Here is a 21471-nt window from a genome sequence, read left to right on the forward strand (position 1 = left end):
TTTCCTTTCCCTTATCTCTTTTTCTTTTTCTTTTTCTTCACCCTTTTCTCCCACTTATAAACGGTGGAGATGACTTAGCAAAAAGATGGCATCACCGGAATCATCATTTTTTTCGGTGAGAAATATTGTAAGAAAAAAAAAGGGAGGGGAAGAAAGAAGAAAAGGAAAGGAAAGAAGAAAAAAAAGTAAAAAAATAAAAAGGAGAAAACATACAAAACAAGATTTACTTCCCGTCATCATCAACTTTTCCGGCGAGTAATATGTCAAAAGAAGACAAATGTAAAAATGAAAAAGACAGAAAAAAAGACATTAATAGAGAAAGGATAGAAAGGAAATAAAAGATAGAAAGAAAGAAAAAAAAATGACAGAAGCTATGTAAAAATGACGGATGTAGTAATAAGGGAATAGTAAAGAAGAAAGAAAATAGAAGAAAAGTAAAGAAGAAAGAGAAAAAAAATGAAAAAAATGATTTTTTAGAGCTTCCACGCGCGGTTTACAACAACAACAATAACAACCCAGTAAAATCTTACTAATGGGGTCTGGGGAGGGTAGTGTGTACGCAGACCTTACCCCTACCCCGAAGGAGTAGAGAGGCTGTTTCCGAAAGACCCTCGACTCAAAAAAATAAAAAGACGAAATGACAAAAAGGAGACAATATTAGTATCACAACAACAATCATAGGATAAATAGGAACACCATGAAATCTAGAAGAAAGATGCAAAGCAAAGGGAGACAATATGAGTAAATATTAGTATCATCACAATAATCATAAGAAAAATAGGAACACCATGAAATCTAGAAAAAAGATGCAAAACAAAAGCGATATCTAGTAAATAGGACATGCACTGAAAAGCGAAATAGTAAGCCACAACATTGCCAATAGCTATCTTAGACAAAACCCCTACATGGCTAGTCCCACAATGGTACGAAGTAAGGCACGACTCAACTACCTCCTAACCTACAACCCTAATACTCGACCTCCACATCTTCCTATCAAGTGTCATATCCTCGGAAATCTGAAGCCTCACCATGTCCTGTCTGATCACCTCTCCCCAATACTTCTTAGGTCGTCCTCTACCTCTTCTTGTGCCCTCCAAAGCCAGCCACTCACAAGTCCTTACCGGAGCATCTGGGCTTCTCCTTTGACATGTCCGAACCATCTGAGCCTCGCTTCCCGCATCTTGTCATCAATGGGAGCCACATGCACCTTCTCGCGAATATCATCATTCCTAATCTTATCTATCCTAGTGTGCCCGCACATCTACCTTAATATCCTCATTTCTGCTACTTTCATCTTCTGGATATGTGAGTTCTTAACGGGCCAACACTCAGCCCCATACATCATGGCCGGCCTAACCACCGCTTTATAAAATTTACCTTTGAGTATCGGTGTCACTCTCTTGTCACACAGGACTCCAGATGCTAACCTCCACTTCATCCATCCTACCCCAATACAGTGTGTGACATCCTCGTCGATCTTCCACACGCGGTTTATGAGGTGCAAATCAAAGCAAGTGCCATGTCAGCTCAAAATGTGGTACTTATTAGACTTATAACAAATATAAGAGGGGTAATAGGACTCCCGCAAAGTATGAGGATATAACTGGTAAAAACCCAATGGGAGCAATTATATATTATTCCAAGAAAATAACAGTAATAGCTGTAGTAGGAGTAGAATTTTAGGTTTAGTGAAATTGGTAGTAGGTATGGAAGAAAAAAAATACGTGAAAGAAAAGAAAGAAGAAAAATAGTAAAAATCATAAATTTATTATATTTTTGGCATGATATTGACGCGGCATGCATGTGTGGAGAACCTTACACTATGAAAGTAATATTATGCTTTACAAGATGGTGTTAAATTTACTTTGGACAAGGATAGAACGGTATTAGAACATGTTATCCGTGAAACTAGTATTTTTGCAGTGTGTCCCATGAAAAATTGCCAAGTTTAGTGGTTATCTATGAAATTGGTCAAAATAATAAAAATACAATAAACTAAATTGCACATGTAAGGACCAGATTCACGAGGGGCAGGCAAACCAGATCATGTAAGTAGATCTACACATGCGGAACGTGTCTACATGTAACTGGATCTACACATATTGAAGTCAAACACGAGAGTTACTACCCTCCCTCCTTCAATCACTACTTCTTGTGTCTCCAACAATTATTGCCTATCTACTCTCTCGCTACTTCTTGCTCTGCTTTGACCTCAATCTCACTTCTGTGTGTGGGGGATTTCAATTCTGAGGTATCAGATCTTTGCAATTCAGATTTACTTCTGTCTATTTGCATCAGTTTCCCACAATGCCGTCACTCTTCGGAGGTCCTATGACTACTTTTGAGGATTCTGAGAAGGAAAGCGAGTATGGCTACGTCAGAAAGGTATTCTCTTTTTCCTTAGATCTGCAATTGTTTTTTGACTTTGAGATCTATTTTATTCTCTTTGATCGGATGGGAACTGGATATAATTGGATCGGTTTGACTTCACTTCCTTGGGCGATTCATTCAGCCCTAGTTTTTCTATTTGTATTGAGCTTTTCTTTAGATTGCTCTTTGTGTAGAAGCTTTTAGAGTGGATGGTCGGTCAAACAGCTGGCAACTAAAAGCAACTAAACTTACCCGTGATAATAAAGATGAAAAATAGAAATTAACCATCTTGCGACTTTGATTTGATTATTGATGTTCTCATTGATCAGTCCAGGGGCGGATGTAGAGTGTAATATATGGATTCGGTCGAACCCATTAGCTTTGTCCCTTAAGAAATCCACAAAATATGAATAAATATTAAATTCCAAACCCAGTTATTAGACTTGAGGTCGCTTTCCTAGAATCCTGAACCCATAAAGTTCAAGTCATCTGTTAATCACTGATTGTAATATCTGGGTTTGCCTTTGCTTGGTTCAGATACTTGGTTTTTTCACTGCTTGATTTGTTGATTAATTATTAAGAGTGTATTTACCTTTTTTTGGCTACGACTTAGATGATTATACTTATCTTTGTTGGTTTGACTCTGATCTATTCACCTAGCACTATTAAGTCTACTCTCCCTCTCCACTATGAAAAGGGCTATTGGTAGAACTTATGAGGTTGTCATTCATCTTCCGTAACAGGTGTCTGGACCAGTGGTTGTTGCTGATGGAATGGCAGGGGCTGCCATGTATGAACTAGTTCGTGTCGGGCATGACAATCTCATTGGTGAAATCATTAGGCTGGAAGGAGATTCTGCTACAATTCAGGGTATATTGCTCTTGAATATCTTTCTTCCATGCTTTTGCCTGTTCCTAAGCTTTTTGCAAAAAGGAGATATTGGCCTGCTTTTAAAGTACCATACTTTCACATGATTCAAACTCTAAGCAAGATTTGTTTGATAAATTGCCTTTCTTGCAGTCTATGAAGAAACAGCTGGTCTGATGGTGAATGATCCTGTGCTACGTACACGCAAGGTCAAAAGAAATTCTTTCTTTGAGCTTTGATTGTTTTCCTTTAACTGCCAATTAAAATTTCAAAATTCCAAGATTTTCATGTTCTGTTTCTAATAACAGCCCCTGTCAGTAGAGCTGGGTCCTGGAATATTGGGAAACATCTTCGATGGTATTCAGGTTATTATCTGACAATGTCCTTTTCATTTTTTAAATAAATTCTTAATTCAAGCGTTGTGAAATCAGAGCCATTAGCATCAACCAATCGAATGCTGCTACATGATTTTTGTATGTTTTCTCCCTCAATAATGCAGAGGCCTCTGAAGACAATTGCAAAAAGGTCCGGTGATGTCTACATCCCTCGAGGTGTATCTGTTCCGGCCTTGGACAAGGACATACTATGGGAATTTCAGCCTAAGAAAATAGGTATATTTGTAGCCTTTTACTATATGACATTTTGTACCTTGAACTTAGAAAAATATTAATTACTCTGCTCATTATCAATACCATGGTGCCAGGTGAGGGAGATCTCTTAACAGGTGGAGATTTGTATGCTGTAAGTTTGAACTTACCTTCTTTTAAGTTTTAAGTAAATTTGTGATAACCTTTTCCAAAGCCCTATTCCAGTATCATTGTTACATGTATATCTGAGTATATACATGAATTTTCTTTTGGCAGACTGTCTTTGAGAACACCTTAATGGAACATCGTGTTGCTCTTCCTCCTGATGCCATGGGAAAGATTACTTACATTGCTCCAGCTGGTCACTACTCTTTGAATGTATGTCAGCAATTTATGCTTTAAATATCAGTACACATTTGGTGTTGCTGTTCTTGTTGGCTCATTAAGCTTCTATTTGAGATCCACGCATTTTTCTACTATTGTAGTGCATAGTGGTCTGAAGTAATTTTTTTTATAAATCTATGGTTTGACTGTCTTGGGGCTGGTCCAACGTCTTTTCCTTTATTTTTTCCCATTTTAAAGCTTGGTGGCAAGTGTATGACTTGCTCAATGTACTATTCATATTACATTGTTTTAATGGTTAAGATTTATAGCTTGTAAAACATGTAGTTAAGATGTTTATTCCTTTGTTAAAAAGAAAGTTATATAATATTTATCAAAGAAAGAAAAACGATAAGATTGCCATAGGACCATCTTTTTCTATATCTGAGGAGATCAAATAAGGAAAAGATAAGATATTTTATGCAATGTGTTAACTATTATATCAGGGGACTTCATCGTTATCTCTTCCCACTATGCTTGCAGGATACTGTTCTTGAGCTTGAGTTTCAAGGCGTCAAAAAGCAAGTGACTATGCTTCAGGTCAATAACACTCTAGTTACATGAGTTCCATAGATTGTCTTTTGCTTTGTTCGTATCACAGTTTCAGCAGTGGATACTGACACTAACTTGCTCCCATCTCTTTAGACTTGGCCTGTGCGTACTCCTAGGCCTGTTGCATCAAAGTTAGCTGCTGATACTCCACTTCTTACTGGACAGGTAAATCTTGCTTAGATATTAGGCCTCTTTTGGAGTTTCATGTGAGAATTTTAGACATCTGTGCTTTAACTTCTCTATTTCATGTCCCTTAAAAGAAAACTGCTCTATTTCATGTCAGCGTGTTCTGGATGCCCTGTTCCCCTCAGTGCTTGGTGGTACTTGTGCCATACCTGGTGCTTTTGGCTGTGGGAAGACAGTGATTAGTCAAGCTCTTTCCAAGGCGAGTCTCATATTTATTCACATTGGATTACCTACTTAATTTCAGTTTCCAAAAATTAGAACTGATCCTTAGGAAGCTTATTCAAGTTGTTGTTTCGTTTTAATAATGAATGCAGTACTCTAACTCGGACACTGTCGTGTATGTTGGTTGTGGAGAAAGAGGAAACGAAATGGCAGAGGTATGGAGTTTTTCCACTCTATTTGCGAGCTCTTTCTTATTATATTGAGTCACATAGCAGAAGATCCTTAATTTCAGGTACTTATGGATTTCCCTCAATTGACAATGACATTGCCTGATGGGCGTGAAGAGTCTGTCATGAAACGTACCACACTTGTGGCTAATACTTCAAACATGCCTGTGGCTGCTCGTGAGGCCTCAATCTATACAGGTCGGTACTTGCTTCACTCTCTAATATTCCTACTATGTCAATATTCCTTGGAGAAGGTCCTTGATTCTGCCATTTACAATTGGTCTTATCTCATCATGTAATTTTCCTGTATTATGATAACATACACCAAGGCAGTTCTTCAGCTTGTTTCTTTATGATTTTCAGGTATTACTATAGCAGAATACTTCAGAGACATGGGTTATAATGTCAGTATGATGGCAGATTCGACATCTCGTTGGGCAGAAGCTTTACGTGAAATCTCAGGTCGATTGGTGAGTATGCCGTTCCTTCCATTGCAACAAGTCTAATAACTTCTTCGTTCCTTTAGTTGCAACAGCTAAAATATTCTCCTATTCTTGGTAACTGATGCTTTAAGGTTTCTTTTATCATTTTTTCAGTACTTGACTCATTATATTGCCCACCCCATGCACAGACAGGCATTGTAAACTAAAATCTGTGTGATATCCAAATCTCAGTAAAATCATTGTGGCAAGCAGAACTGATTTTGTTTTATATTCAAAATGAAGCGGATTTGACTGGCCATTAGTGAAAATGTACCATTAATGCAGTTGTAAAGAGGTTACTGGTATGTGATTGCGGACTTACAGTTGGTATTGCGGTGTTCAAACTAATTTTGGACTTTCTTTTAGTCATTAATTTTTACTCCTATCTTGCGTGAGATTCAGATAACTTTGCTCCTAGAGTAAGAGAAGGGATTTACTTTTATTTTCTTCTTCTAAGCGCGTATTTTCGACTTGAAGGTTAGTGGTTAGAGCAGGCTAGAGAGATTTAAGTATAAAGATCTATCCTTCCTACAAAGTATATATATTTTCTTATTATTTTCAAAAAGAAAAATCTTTATACTTTATTGGAAGGAACTTTGTGGCATCTCCTTTTCCTTTTCACGTTCTCAATTTCTTTTCGGTAAGTTCGGTGGGGCATGCCCTGGCCTTTGTCTCATTACTTTTTTTCCAACTTCCTAGGCTCTTTTCCCTTTTGAAAGTGGCAGCTTGGAGTATCTGTGTAGCTTCTCTATATCATGCATTTTAACCTTAGTCGGTTATATAGAGAAGGAAACTCCTTTTCTTTTTATTTTCATGGGGGGTGCTCTATTCACCCTTTTTTAATTTCTAAGCATATATGCTTACTAACATGTAAGTTGCTGCCCCATTAAGAGTCCAGTTTCAACCATTGGGGCAACTTGTGGGGGCATGCTATGGATCAAAACCTTCAATAGAGTAAACGAGTTTCACATTATTACTTTCCCAATGTGGAGAGAAGTTGTTTTCTTGGTGTCTTCATGTATGTTGATACAATATGCACATTTCAGGCTGAGATGCCTGCAGACAGTGGATATCCTGCTTATTTGGCAGCACGTTTGGCATCTTTCTATGAGCGTGCTGGTAAAGTCAAGTGTCTTGGTGGACCAGAGAGAACTGGTAGTGTGACTATTGTTGGTGCTGTTTCTCCTCCAGGAGGAGATTTCTCAGATCCTGTTACATCTGCAACCCTCGGTATTGTTCAGGCGAGTAAAAACGCAATCGTCATTACTGGAAGTTTTGGTTCCTGCCTCTGCCAGCTTCTCTAAAGTATTATTCTTTTGCAGGTCTTCTGGGGTCTGGATAAGAAATTGGCTCAAAGGAAACACTTTCCCTCTGTAAATTGGCTTATTTCCTATTCGAAATACTCTGGGGTATGTTGTTGGTGTTGTTGTTGTTGCTGTTTGTGCTCATTGGCGATAAACTGCTTCTCATTGACTTGACATTTTTTTAATATCCAGGCACTAGAGTCCTTTTATGAGAAGTTTGATGCTGATTTTATTGACATAAGGACAAAAGCCCGTGAGGTGCTGCAGAGGGAGGATGACCTAAATGAAATTGTTCAAGTATGTGTTTTTTTGCTTTTTCTGGAGCTGTATGTGATAATGCCACCCGATTTAATTTACTTGGGAGAAGGGGATGGGTGGGGTCGATGTAGCACTACCTTTAGGCTTGTTTTGTTTTAAGGAGCTTTTTCACTTGTATTTGGTCTGACTATTGTTGATATGGACACAGAAACATCCATTGGTCAAATAACTATTTGCCAGCCTTTGTGCTCTCTGTCTTCCTTGTTCATATTCCTTGAAGAACAGACTTAAAAGTCATGTTGTGAGGGAGGCAATTCATACTTAGATGGATTGTGTTGGGTGGAAAAGAAATTGGTTACATTGGGTAGAATGACACAGAGCTGGGTGAATTTTGGTCCCTGACATATAGCTATATTAATTCCACTCTACAATCTTCTCCCGCCAAAAAAAAGCACAGAAAATAAGTAATCCACGCGTAAACCCAAGAACCAACTTACACCTATAGGAGGGTGTTAGAGAAAGGGATTCAAAATTAAGAACATTCAACAAAGATGCAGCACTACTAAACACGGCATTGTAATATTACTCTAGAACTCATTGTTTACCTTCTAGTTCCTTCAATCAATCAATTCCTAGTATATCCCATGAAATTGATTAGGTATCTGGTTTCCAAGGTTGGTCCACGGCTCTTTATAGAATTTATTACTACTGAAATATATATTCAAGTTATTAAGATATTTGTTTTAGCTCTATAAGAGAATTACTGGCATTCAATTGTGACATATTACTACCTAAAAACTAAGAAACTACACATCCATCCTAAATTGGGTGATCTTGCCTTCTGCAGCTTGTCGGAAAGGATGCTTTAGCTGAAACAGATAAGATTACCTTGGAAACTGCAAAGCTTTTAAGGGAGGACTACCTTGCACAAAATGCTTTTACACCGTAAGTTATAGAAATCAACTGTGATACCTTATTCTGGAAGGAATTAGGATTGGCATGGTCTCACTTTTTTGTCTTATGACAGATATGATAAGTTCTGCCCTTTCTACAAATCTGTTTGGATGTTGCGCAACATTATCCACTTCTATAACTTGGCTAACCAGGTAATGATAGTCTGGCATTCAATGCATCAGGATTTTCCTCCTCTAATTCCTTCAGAGTGCAATTTTTTAATGTCTGTAGATGCATTCAATTCTTTATACTGATGACGGTTGTTATTTTATGCGCTTACATCACCTTTTATCATATTTAGCAAGATTCTAAGTTAGCTTTTGGGACAAATGTCATTAGACCAGTAACTAGAGAAAATTGAACCTTGGGATTTCCTTGTAACATCTTCTGTGATCATCTTTGGACAGGCTGTTGAACGAGGAGCTGGTATGGATGGACAGAAAATTACTTACACTCTCATTAAGCACCGTTTAGGAGATTTATTCTACCGTTTGGTGTAAGTTACTGCTTAGACATGGACTTTGTTCTACTTTATCTATCATATTACAGATGTAGTTATGTTCCATGCTGACAGTCCAATACTTGGCCTGTCCTTTCCCTATTTTTCCTGCTTTTTACACTTCCATTTCACACAGGTCCCAAAAGTTCGAGGATCCAGCAGAAGGCGAGGACGTTCTGGTGGGCAAGTTTAAGAAGCTTCATGATGATTTGACTGCTGGTTTCCGCAACCTTGAGGATGAGACTCGATAATTGTAATTTGCTGAAACATGCAATTTTTGGAGGAATCGGCCAAATTCGTGAGCAGAAAATAATTCTGTAGTCTTCTACAATGTAAGAACACATCAAGTGAGTTGTGTGCAGTCTTCCGTGATGCACGTCTGGATCCATGAAATCTGGAGAAATCATGGTGGAAAAAATGCGTGTTTGCTCAGTCTTTTGTATGGTTGGTGTATCTCTATTTATCCAATAGCATGGCGAATGACAGGGTCATTTAGGTGTATTTATGTTGAGGTTTGATTTTATCATCAGATTTGAAGAATAAAGTTGTGATTGAGAATTTATACCTAAGCGATATCACTTGGGTACAATGTTTGTTCTTTAATTTATTGAACGGATGTGCAATAATTAATAATAAGGTCTTGAGGTGCACCTCTCTTGATGTTGCTGGTCTCCATTTGTTTGATATTTTTTCAGTCTAGAGTTGGTTTTCTAAACATCTCAATTTAGACAATGGAAGGCCTACAATTACGATAAATCAAGAGTTAATTTGAAATTACAACGTCTATCAAAAAGCTTAGGATCCAAGGACATCGAATAGTGGTCACACGTAGTTTAGACTGCATTTTAGCGCTATTAGCTCTATAGAATCATCACTTTTAACCCGTGGTGGAGGTAAGAATTTCATAACGTTTATCGGAAAGCGAAAACAGATAGGGTAAAGCTTCTTACCTGGCCAGACATTACACTAAGTTGTTATTGTTGTATATAATATGTATATAATCGTATATAATCTATTAAGAAAAATAAATACTATTAATAAATTTAACCTGCGGTGTAAACATTCCTTTATTTTTGTCATTTTTTCGGCTATAATATAGCGCGGATTAAAAACCTCACTAATCCATATTACTGCTTCTCTTCTCTTACGCTTTTTCCCTTTCATGGACGCATCCTTGGCGCAGAAGCGACAGCTGGACTCCACCACAGCAGATACTTCCACTGCTTCCACTCCCACCAAGCGCCGCCACCAATTACAGTCTTCCTCTGCAACTCCGCCGTCCAATACCTTCCGTACACCACCGCCGCCTCCTTTTCTGAAGCTCGCTCCTAGTGAAGCCTTTTTCCGTATCCTCTGTCCGGCGGACAAAACCGGCGGCGTCATCGGAAAAGGCGGCGCCATCATCCGCCAGGTCCGAGAGGAGACCGGAGCTAAAATTCGTATCGACGATTCACTTCCCGGCTGCGATGAGCGCGTTATTGTTATAATAGCCGACTCGACGAAGAAAGAGAGCAGCTCAGCTGCTAATTCCAGTGCCGACGAATTAGCAAATTTGGACGACGAGTCATCGTCATCGCAGGCTCAGCGGGCGTTGATTAGAGTTTTCGAGAGGATATTGAAGGTGGACGAGGAGCGGAATGCGGAAGGGGAGGGGAGGAAGGATGAATGTAGTGATGTGTCGGGTCCACAGGGAGTGGTTGTTTGTAGACTGTTAGCACCGAGTAATCAGGTTGGCAGCGTGCTAGGCAGAGGGGGGAAGATTATTGAGAAGATAAGACAGGAGGCTGGAGCTCAAGTTAGGGTTTTACCTAAAGATCAGTTGCCTGCTTGTGCTTCACCTGGTGACGAGTTAATTCAGGCAATGCACTTTCTTCCTGCTCCATACACTTCATCCTAATATCCAGCTGTCTTGAATTTAATATCATTTACTCCCTATGTTGCAATTTATGTGAACTGATGACTTGAATTGAGCTTAAATGGAGAAGTGAGGAATACCTATACGATCCAAACTTGTTTGGAGCTAATTGTTGTTGTTGTTGTTGTTGTTGTTCTAAATACTTTAAGAAAAAAAATGAAATGTTTGAAACTTGTGGTCTTAAACATGCCATAACAATCTAACATTTGTGTGGCAATAAAAGCTTGTTACCGAGGGTAAAATGGAAAGTTTACATTAACTTATTTTCGAATTTAGAAAGAGGTCATTCTTTTTGGGATGGATTAAAAAGGAAATGTTGCCACATAAACTGAAACGAAGAGAGTTGCTGATTGCATATCACTGTCTTTGAACACTACTCTGAACACTATTTGTTTTCGATGATGAGTTTTGTGCTTAATTGGTTCTTTTGATCATGCTTACGACTTCCATTTACCTAAAGGAACACAGTAGCGTTGAACTTGTTGTTTCTCTACGGAGGAAGAAACATTGCTAGAATGTGTAAATTATACTCAAAAAGCAGAATTAATAGACCTCCTTTCTGATAGGTTCGCTGTTATCTTGTGTGCTCACCTGTCAAAAGTAGGTTCACCTGCAGCAGTAACAAAAATGGAGATTAAGAGGAAGAAGTTGGAATAGATTAATTATACTTGAGTTCGTAGAGATATGTTGAAATAATAATTGAATGGAATCAGTAAAGCTCTTACATCTAATTGAAAGTATCGCATAGCTATGTTTTATGTTCAATTGAATGCATGAAGATTGTAAATTCTGCCATTTAAGGAAATAATTTTTTTGGACCGCAGTCTATACTGGAAGCAGGGGAAACAAAGTTGAGTGCATGTTTTTGGAAGTCCGGAACTTGAAGCATGATGGATACAAAATAATAAAAAGGAAAGGAGGAAAAGGAACAACAGTGATGTATTATGTGAGTAAGGCAATACATGAGTGAGATTGATACTAGATACTCCATATCAATCTAGCATAAAAGGGCATCATTTATTAGTGGCTCTCCCCCCTGGTGGACAATGCGAAGATCCTCTATACAAGCGGTATATAAAGTAGGAGCCCTATGCAGAATAGTTCATTTCTACAACACCCCTCCAGTCATATAGACATGTTGAATATCACTTGTGCACAAAATATAACTATCGTGATAGGATTGTTTGTACCAATCAATGAACCCATGAAATTATGTCTTCTGACAAACTCGACCAAGTCTAAGCAGTTATGACATATGATATTGATTGAGTTGGAGGTACTTTTACTCGTTGATTTTATTCATAAACCTAGACCAAAGTAACCTTCGTATTGTCATGACAATATCCAAAGGTGACCGTTGTAATCTTAAGTCGGAGGGCAAGGAGGAGCATACACGAGACAAATGGACCCACTTTACTTGTAGCGCTGTTTATGCTGATGCAAAGGGGAAAATCCCTTGTATCACTCTTGGCAGGTACTAATAGAAAGAATGACTGAGATTTTACTATCAGTTGATCCTTCCACCTGCAAGCTTCCGTTCCCGCACATTGAAAGTTGATGAGGCACAGTGCGATCATATCGTCCAACTCCTCCATCTCCTAAACCTGCAATTCCTTCTAAATCCTTGTTTTTTTCTATTCCCTCCACCAGAGCATGCTGATTTTCAGAGGTGGCAAACATATGTTGGAGGCGATCCTTTTAAACAATGATCCCATACCAAGTATGCTCCCAGAAGTTCAATCTCCTCCACTTTATACCAAGTAGATCTGTTACAAGTATATGTGATGTTTCTGTGTGTATTATATCGAATATGTGATTTTAGCATAGGCAAATGCTGGATTGATTTATTAGCTTTATTTGAGAATTTTTTCACTTTTTTATTATCTTTGTCTCGCTTGCATGATTACATCACTCTGTACATGGTTTTGACTTCTCAGAGGATATCTTCACGTTGCAGATAACCGGAAGCTTTTCAGCTGTGAGAAAAGCTCTGTTGTCTGTTTCAAGTTGTCTTCAGGATAACTCGAGGATAGATTCAGTAAATGCCTCTACCCCAAAATTTTCAGCAATGTCACAAACTGGAACTGGTTATCACACTCCAGATCAGTTTTCAAGGAGTTCTGGTGTTGAAAGTGCTGGAATCAACCACAGGATGGTCTTGGAGGAAGAGATTGTGTTTAAGGTGTTGTGTCCGGTTGACAAAGTTGGAAACTTAATAGGAAAAGGAGGCTCAATTATAAGGGTGATGCAGAATGAAACTGGTGCATCTATCAAGATTGCTGATTCAGCATCTGATTTAGATGAAAGAGTTGTTGTGATATCTGCTAGGGAGGTGGGTAGGCTGACCATTAACTAAGCAACTGTTTATGCTTTTTGAAACACTGATCCAACTTGCATTTGTTATGTTAAAGTCATATGCTCACTTACTTTTTGTGCCACTTGGCAGTCATATGATCAACTGCGTAGAGTCAATTTGAAGATTATTTGAACTTGTTGAATATATAATTGAGTGAGAAGGAATTGCATGTGTTGATCTTTTAACATTGCTACTCTATCCTTGCCAAGCTTTATTGAGATCAGCTGCTTTGCTCTTTCTGCAGAACCCAGAGCAAAGAAATTCCCCTGCTCAGGAAGCTCTTCTTCGTGTACAGGCCAGAATTGCTGAGATTGGATTTGAACCAGGAGCTGCAGTTGTTTCAAGGCTTCTGGTACATGCACGTCACATGAGTTGTCTCTTTGGTAATGGAAGTATTCTAATTGCTGAATTGCGACGACTCACTGGTGCTAGTATACGTATTTTTCCTAGAGAACATTCTCCAAAATATGGTTCCCACACTGAAGAAATTTTACAGGTAAATACAGATTTTCCTTCTAAAAAATATGTGATAGTCGTTACATCTCAGCTATATAACTCGTGTTGCTTGGAATTTTCCTTTTCTTTGGTTTTTTTTTTCAATATATGGGGGGGGGGGTAAGGACAGCTTTTACATTGAAGTTAGTGTTCTGACAGAGAAATCATGGTGTGTGTTGTTGATGATCATTGGATTTATGTGTTCTCTGTTTCTGCATTTTGTGATACTTTAATTAGATGAATATGGATCTCAAATAAATTGAGTTGCATTTCTACCTCTGTTCTATAAACTCGTATTGCTTAGATTTCTTGGGGATGGGTGGGGAGGGAGTAGCATTTAAGATGTGAGAGTATTCCATGTCTGTTTTCTGATACTTGTTACATGCACGTGTATCTCAAATAAATTGAGTTGCATTTCTGTCTCACTTGGTGGAACTTACCTCCACCAGCAGTCCAGCACTATATAAAAAAGATAAATGAGAAGGAGTTAAACCTTGTTATCTATCCTTCATTGTTCCAACTGTGACTTCTGATGTTTGAATTCTCTACAGGTTATTGGGAGCATGCACTCTGTCCAGGATGCTTTGTTCCAAATTACTTGTAGGCTTCGTGATACAATGTTTCCTATGAAGCCGCATATTTCAAATATTGCCCCTTCGCATTTTCCCTCCTATTCTGAAATTCCATCCCCATCATTCAGGCCAAGGCACGATCCTGCTTCTCCTAGTTACCGCTCACCTGCTGGCTACCCTCATGGTATGGAACATACTGGTATTTCATCCAAACTCTATGAACTACTGGCTGCATTTTCACATTATTTAGACCATAATGTTTATTCAGATCGTGCTCCCCATTTCCATGGCTATGAAAGACAAGGACATGTTCCATTTTTTGATAGACCTCCTTCACCTGGAAGATGGGGTCCTCAGGTTTGTGGGAGCTCTTTCCAGTAAATATAAATTATTGACACCTTTTTAATGATTGGGGAATGTTGCATTTCCGACTATTCACTTTCCTTCTTGCTGTTTTATCCAGGCAGTCAATTCTAGATATACAGCTGGAGTGGCTGATTTAAGTGGAGGCTTTGCCTTGAAGAATGGCCACAGTGGCAGGTAACTTGTTTTCCTCCTGTCTGCAACAATGTCTTAGGTTGCTTATGAAATTGTGATCACTGCTAATAACTTGAAGCGATCCATTGAATCTCCCAGGGGAGTGCTGGGTTGGATGCACTAAAGGGGCTACTGGTTTCCCTGTTAGTGCAGGACTCACCGGTTTCTGATTCACTTGGGTAAAATTGTTTCCTTTTGGGGCTATAGTTTGGTTTTCCTTGTGCAACTTTAAGTGGAGAGCTGTGGGCAATTAGTTGGTAGCGGCTTGATTAATTTTGTTGCAGGCTACAGTGATGAAGCTATTACGGCCTAATAAATGATATTCAGCTGCTAAGAGGAATTTAAAGGCTATTTAGAATGAACTCAATTCACTGTTAATCCATTTTGTCGGGAAAGTTATGTCTTTGTATGCACAACATAGACAAACCATGTAAAAGAACATGCTTCCTTATGGAAGTACGAAAAGAGGCTATCTTAAAAAATATAGGTTAGAGGATATGCTATTGTAGTCTTCAAATTTCTCTTAACCTGGGGTTTGGCAGCTGGACGTTTACAGAAAATTGGTCAAACATGAGTATGTAGCTCCGCCTTTTGAGCTGGATGAGGGCAGATTTGTTAAGTCGTTCAGCTTCCTGTAATTTGCATTTGTCTATAAAATGCAAAGTTCTTATAAACAGGATTGCTAGATAGAGACGTAGATTACATGATGAGATAGTATTTCCTTTACTGAGGTGTGAACCCCTTCTCTCTTGTAAGAAGAGTATCCACATAAACTTCCAAGGCAAGTCAATAGAATCACTGCAGAGCTCACGAGTCACCTGCTTTAAAATTTGAGTTGTAAAGTTTGTGGTGGAGATATTGAGGTCTTTAATTAAATGTTAAACTTGACAGTAGTATAAAGATAAGTCTGTTGGAGATACTTGAGGTGTTCAATTCATTGTTAATGAATGAAAGAGAAAGGAGTGTAGAATCTGAACATTTGACTTGGAAGTTCATAGATCTACACTTCTTTTATTTTTCTTGGTTGATTTCGATTGTTGTTTAGTTTGCTATTCGTCGTATCCGTTTCATATCTTGCCATCGGTTTGCATATCCACTATATTAAACTCTTTTTGCAGTGAGACGGCAACACCTAATTTGGCAGGCATTGTTATTGAAGTTGTAATTCCTCAGATGTTGTTAAAACACGTGTATGGAGAGGATTCTAGCAACCTTAGTGATATAGCAAGGGTAGGTCAGTTTGCTCGTGGAAGCTTTGTTTCTCTTCTTGGATAAGGTAGTTAACATTTGTGTTTGGGATTCAGATTTCAGGTGCTAAGATAGTAGTTCATGATCCTGTAGCCAATTCTGCAGAAGGCACTGTTGTTGTGTCGGGGACACCAGATCAAGCACGAGCCGCTCAGAGCCTTATTCATGCCTTCATTTTATCTGAGCAGAATATGTAGAACTTCCTTCTTTATCATGTTACTAGAGGTAACCTATGTGGTGGTTTCTTTTTGTTTTTGTTTTTGTTTTTGTTTTTGTTTTTTAGGAGCGATATCAAGTACTTAACTCATGTTTCCTTTTTCAATTCAGTTGGCACGTATTTTTGATAGTAAAATAAGTGTAAACAATTGTCAGAAAAACATGTGGGAAAGACATAAGGTATGTGAGAATTATCACTCGAGGGGCTAAAGGAAAAAGCCTTAATGAAGTGGAAAGAAAGAGAATATAGAAAGAGATCCTTTGGGAGGGAAAAAAGTTAGTTGTCTTTTCCATCATATTTGGATATTGGAGTATTTTGGAGGCAAAATCTGTGCAAGTCTACATAGAAAACGACGAGCACATGAATTTATCAATTCATATGATTCTTGTAGCATGTGGAGTATTATCATGTGGGTCTATAAGAAAGACAAGACGTAGATGTACCCTTCTATTAGTTTTAAATCCTTGTGATTTCCTTTAACTAGATAAATAGGTAGTAAAAAATGTTGAGTGTATACATGTTGCTAACACTCTGTTGAGCGTCGAATTGCTTGGACACTATCATATGCATGAACAATCATAGAATTGTATATTGATTAGAAATTTATTGAACTGTTCAATGTCTTTAATGTGACAAAAAATAGATTTGTACCTCTACTGTTGTAATGGATAAAGCCCGGTTATGGTAATGTGACAAAAAATAGATTTGTGACTTTACCGGCAAAAGCTTAATGACAATACATGAAATTAACCCCGGTAACATGTTGAATGGTCTCATGGAGGAACTTTAGGTGACACAATACATAGTACCTACTTGCTGCAGCATTTAAAAAAGGGATGTGTAAATGAAATTTTCCTTTGTAGAAAAGGAATGTGAAACTTTAGTAGGATAGTAAAGTTTCGTCTATAATAAAGGGATGTGTTTTTCTGTCCTTACCGCAAAGGCGATTAGGCGAATATGTGTGAAACAAATGATAAATCCACCTTTGCGATGGTTGAATCTTATTCTTATTTTATTCTCTAATTGCGGAGTAATATATTGTAATCGTATATAATTTAGTCATAAATGACCGACGGTCCTAATGTTGCGTTCTTTTTATAGTGGATACTGTCCTTGTTTCTACAGCAGGTTTGACAAGAAAATGCCAACTACACCCTTTGCTATAGCGTATGAGGATGCAAAATCAACTTATATGTTTGTAATTCGTCTAAAGTGACCAAGTTTAAATGAATTGCGTAATTACCTGTTTGTCACTTGACTCAATTAGTCAAGTTCGAAATGATCCATTAACATATTGAGCGACGTTCCGCAGGGCACAATAATTACAAAGGTATCATTCTTCTAGCCTCAATGGATAAACGATACTATACCTTCCACCTTATTTTATACCACAGTTTTGATTAAATATGAATTAAAAATACTAATTTGACTTATGCACTATTACTGATAATGGAAGATCTACTAGTAAAAGATTAATTGAAACGTTAGTTTGATAGATAAAATCAGAATTAATTTTTTTTATTAACTTTGAAAATTTTAACATTATTGAAATTTATATAAAAATGAATGAAGTTAAACATTTTAAATTTATTTTTAAAATAAAAAGAGCGTGATATAATTGTGACATATAGCAACTTTCTCCAGTGTTCTCTTTTTGTGGAGTATCTTTTTTCCTTCCTTTGGTACGAGCATGATTCATCGTATAAAAACAGTAATCCTAGGAATAGACCTCCCACAGAGTTCACTTATGCCGCAAGTTTTTCTCTGTTTTCATTATTTTCAAGATAGTGACACATGCATAAATGCTTAAGAAAGTCAAAAACCGGTCCATATTCATATACTAATAATTTTTCCTTTTGCCTTTTTAATTTAGGAAAAGGTCCAAATTTGCTTATCTACTATCCAAAATTGCTTCAATGTCACCATCCGTTAGATTTTTTCCCATTCATATTCTTGCCGTTAGCGGAAGTCTTGTATTTATCTTTATTATTAACGGACCCTTAACTTTTGAGTAAGTATACAATTACCTTCAAATTGAAGCTCTGTTAGGGGTTAAGGACAAAAATAAGATTTTTTCTAACAACGACAGTAAGATTAGACCCAAAGTTTAACCGAGGGTAAAGTTGCTCAATTTTCAAATAGTTAAAATGAGGTGAATTTTTCCCTTTCCCCTTTTAGTTTTGGACCAGCATTAGACTCGGTCCTAGTTGCTTTAATATCGCCCAACTAGGAATATTTTTTGGTTTTCCACAGATTTTTATCGCAAAGAATTGCTCATAGAAAAGTTCACACTTTAGAAAAGGCAAACTTGGTGGTTTCTTGGCTTGTAAAGGATGAACATTCTGGAGAAAAAAAGGCACCCTAAGAAGAGTGAAGCAAAGGCAATTAGAAGACAATATTAAAAAGCAAGTATACTATATTAAAGTGATATCTACCTTCTGAGTGGTTGTGGATTTATTACTACACATACTTGTATTCTTGTTTTGGCAGTGAAGTTTGGTTTGAAACTGGTATAGTTGTTTTAACCTCATTTGTTGAGTTTGGTAAAGAAAAAATAAGCCTTATGCATATGGTCACTATATGGTAAACAATATAATATAACAATCTTTTTCATCTTAATTATTTCATTAAATGTGTTGAGAGGATATTCTTTGCTCAACAAAGAAAAAGATCAAAAAAATGCATGGGATTGAGAAGATCAAAGCTGCAAGAGAAATTCTCAAGTGCAATATAGAGAAATCAAGAGAATTAGGAGTAGAAATTGGTGATAGTGGCTGTAGATTGGAGAGTTGTGGGCAGAGGCTGAATTTCTTAGCAGCTGCCCTTAGAACTATAGCATGTAAATGTACATTATACAAGATGATTGGTCGTGATATTGATCGCGCAATTGGTCCTGCTGCATCTGTTATTAAGATATTTGATGTCATTTGTGGACTTGAAAAAACTCTTTCCACTGACCCTTCTGATGATATCTCAGCTTATCTCACCACACTCAAATGGATGGAAGAAGCGCTTGGCCTTCTCACCGATAACTGCAAATTAGTCATTTCTTGGCTTGAAAACAGCAATTGCAATTCCTCTGTTGCTGAAAGTTGGTATGTTATGAATGTGATTTTGAATATACTTAGGCAGTTGCAAGCTACAGAGGAACGTTCTCGTGCCAAAGGTGGAGCGTTGATGGTCGCATTAGACAAGCTGGAAAGTGAATTGGCATCCTCGTTAACGGACATAGCTCCACTGTCTTTGCCTTTGCCAAATGTTATTCAAAATGTGCAAGCTATTATTGAGAGATTGGCTGTGAACCATAGATTTGACAAATGTACATCTATTTATATTGAGGTTCGGAGTTCAAATGTGAGAAAAACTTTAGAAGAGCTGGATTTGGACTACCTGGAGGAGATATCATTGACAGAGTTTGACAGTGTTTTGAGTGTAGAGTCTCACATTGACCAATGGCGCGAGCACTTGGAATTCGCAGTGAAGGATTTGTTAGACATAGAACACAGGCTTTGCAATGAAATATTCCAGAAATCAGCATCTAAAGATAGTAGCTGTACGGACTGCTTCGCAAAAATTGCAGTCCAATCTGGGATTCATTCTTTCATCAAATTTGGCAACACAATTACCAGAGGGAAGAAAGAAGCAGTTAAGCTGTTGAAGTTATTGGACATGTTTGCTGCTCTAAAGAGACTACGCTCCGATTTCAACAGACTTTTCAGTGGAAGAACCTGTGGTGAAATCCAGAGCCAAACAAGGGATCTGATCAAGAAAGTTGTGAATGGGGCTTGTGAAATTTTCTGGCAACTTTCTCTTCAGGTGGAACTGCAGAGGACAACTAGTCCTCCGGCGAATGGTAGTGTTCCGAGGCTGGTTAACTTTGTCACTGAGTATTGTAATCAGCTTCTTGAGGATGAATATTGGTCCACACTTGTCCAAGTTGTGGAGATACATCAAGGTTGGAACCACGAGAGCTCCAATAAGGAGCTTCTTCTAAATGAGATGCGAAAAATAATAATGGTAATTGAGCTCAATTTAGAGAGTTGGGCAAAGACATACACGGACGACACTCTCTCCTATCTCTTCTTGATGAATAACCATTGGTACTTATGCAAGTACACGAAGGGAACGAAACTTGGTGAGCTAATGGGACACGAATGGATTAGAGGTCACGAGGAAAACATGGAGTACTACGAGACACTCTATTTGAGCGAGAGCTGGGGAAAACTCCCGGACCTTCTGAGCGAGGAAGGTCTAGTGTTGTTCCCTGGAGGGAGAGCCATTGATCGTCAAGTGGTTAAGAAGAGATTCAAGGAATTCACAGAGGCTTTCGACGATATTTACAAGAGGCATTCCAATTGGGAATTGTGTGATAAGGGGCTAAGATGGAGAGTACGCCAACTCGTATTGCAGGTTGTTGTCCCTTCTTACAGTAGCTACCTAGCAAAATACATGCCCTCTATAGAATTTGAGGTTGCTAGTACTGGTAATCAACACATAAAATACACAGCTGAGACCTTAGGAAATATGATCAGTGGTCTATTTGAACCAAAAGTTGGAAAGTATGGCAGTACTACCAAATGCACAGAATGGAGTGGAAAGCTTAATAATAGTATTGTTGCTAATCACCTTTCTTCCACACCTGCAGCAGCATGAATTAGGAAGCTGATTAGTTTACAACATTACTAGTTAATCCTGAACATAAGGTTGTATATGGTACATGGTTTATGCTTCTCTAGCAAAATTCTAACAAGCTACATCCAAGGAAATCTTCAGTTATGTAATGTAAATATGATGCTAAATCCTATTAGTATAGTTTGTTTTAGCAGCTCAGTTACATGTTGTAGTTTCCATCTTGAACATTCAGAAATTTGATCACTTGGACAAATACTTGTGGTGCTTAGGGTTTAGTTTTATAGTCTATTTGGATGATGTTTGATAGAATAACCAGAACCTCTTCTTTTTCTTCTTTACAATTGCAACCCAAGGATAATAGTTTGTTTCAGTTGGTGCCCACCTTGTAATGTTGGTTTATTAGTTTCAACCACCAAGACATGGACTGGCTCCTACAGTGCATAGCACTTTCTTTCTTTAATATAAAAGGCAAATTTTTAGACGAACAGCCTATGTCGCTCACATCCTCTAAAAATGCCGTTGCACATGTGTAGTAGTTGTTTACCTGTAAAACGGTACAGTTTAATTTATACATGATTTCTAGACAAGTGAATTAATTTGATCCTGAAATAATGAAATAATTAAAGAAATGCACAATACTTAGCCTTGAAATAATGATAAAATCACAAAG

The 21471-nt window shown here is 37.9% G+C and overlaps 3 protein-coding genes across 7 annotated transcripts; all 3 read left to right on the forward strand.

The window, feature by feature from the left end:
• Nucleotides 1-2025: 2025 nt before the first annotated feature.
• On the forward strand, nt 2026-9489 carry LOC104102462 (V-type proton ATPase catalytic subunit A-like). The gene is made up of 20 exons (XM_009610167.4): nt 2026-2385; nt 3114-3240; nt 3391-3446; nt 3546-3602; nt 3737-3848; nt 3941-3978; nt 4101-4202; nt 4689-4745; nt 4851-4922; nt 5041-5142; nt 5258-5320; nt 5398-5530; nt 5696-5802; nt 6861-7055; nt 7137-7223; nt 7311-7415; nt 8224-8321; nt 8404-8482; nt 8738-8826; nt 8966-9489. The coding sequence occupies exons 1-20, from the start codon at nt 2308-2310 to the stop codon at nt 9078-9080; spliced, it is 1872 nt and encodes a 623-aa protein (XP_009608462.1). The 5' UTR covers nt 2026-2307; the 3' UTR covers nt 9081-9489.
• Nucleotides 9490-9927: 438 nt separating this feature from the next.
• LOC104102464 (RNA-binding KH domain-containing protein RCF3) lies at nt 9928-19281 on the forward strand. 5 transcript variants are annotated; one of them, XM_033657747.2, is made up of 9 exons: nt 9929-10687; nt 12702-13076; nt 13345-13596; nt 14147-14351; nt 14436-14524; nt 14631-14707; nt 15823-15934; nt 16009-16177; nt 19147-19281. In XM_033657747.2, exons 1-8 carry the CDS (start codon nt 9992-9994, stop codon nt 16147-16149), a joined length of 1947 nt encoding a protein of 648 aa, XP_033513638.1. In that variant the 5' UTR covers nt 9929-9991; the 3' UTR covers nt 16150-16177; nt 19147-19281. The 5 variants fall into 5 exon arrangements, with proteins under 5 accessions (XP_033513641.1, XP_009608468.1, XP_033513638.1 ...); XM_033657746.2 differs by lacking the exon at nt 19147-19281 and adding an exon at nt 16280-16821; XM_033657750.2 differs by lacking the exons at nt 14436-14524; nt 19147-19281 and having other exon boundaries at nt 9928-10687; nt 14147-14195; nt 14296-14366; nt 16009-16821.
• On the forward strand, nt 17735-21286 carry LOC104102463 (exocyst complex component EXO70A1-like). Its single transcript, XM_033657745.2, has one exon. The coding sequence runs from the start codon at nt 18849-18851 to the stop codon at nt 20820-20822; it is 1974 nt and encodes a 657-aa protein (XP_033513636.1). The 5' UTR covers nt 17735-18848; the 3' UTR covers nt 20823-21286.
• Nucleotides 21287-21471: the final 185 nt, after the last annotated feature.

The sequence above is a fragment of the Nicotiana tomentosiformis genome, chromosome 12, assembly GCF_000390325.3.
Source record: "Nicotiana tomentosiformis chromosome 12, ASM39032v3, whole genome shotgun sequence".
NCBI classification, from domain to species: domain Eukaryota; kingdom Viridiplantae; phylum Streptophyta; class Magnoliopsida; order Solanales; family Solanaceae; genus Nicotiana; species Nicotiana tomentosiformis.

Coding starts and splice junctions, on each gene's coding strand:
- LOC104102463 (XM_033657745.2), top strand. CDS start 18,849: ATGCATGGGATTGAGAAGATCAAAGCTGCAAGAGAAATTCTCAAGTGC.
- LOC104102462 (XM_009610167.4), top strand. CDS start 2,308: ATGCCGTCACTCTTCGGAGGTCCTATGACTACTTTTGAGGATTCTGAG. Junction 3,241..3,390: donor AGATTCTGCTACAATTCAGG/GTATATTGCTCT, acceptor CCTTTCTTGCAG/TCTATGAAGAAACAGCTGGT. Junction 3,447..3,545: donor CTGTGCTACGTACACGCAAG/GTCAAAAGAAAT, acceptor TTCTAATAACAG/CCCCTGTCAGTAGAGCTGGG.
- LOC104102464 (XM_033657747.2), top strand. CDS start 9,992: ATGGACGCATCCTTGGCGCAGAAGCGACAGCTGGACTCCACCACAGCA. Junction 10,688..12,701: donor CTGGTGACGAGTTAATTCAG/GCAATGCACTTT, acceptor TTCACGTTGCAG/ATAACCGGAAGCTTTTCAGC. Junction 14,708..15,822: donor AAGAATGGCCACAGTGGCAG/GTAACTTGTTTT, acceptor CTCTTTTTGCAG/TGAGACGGCAACACCTAATT.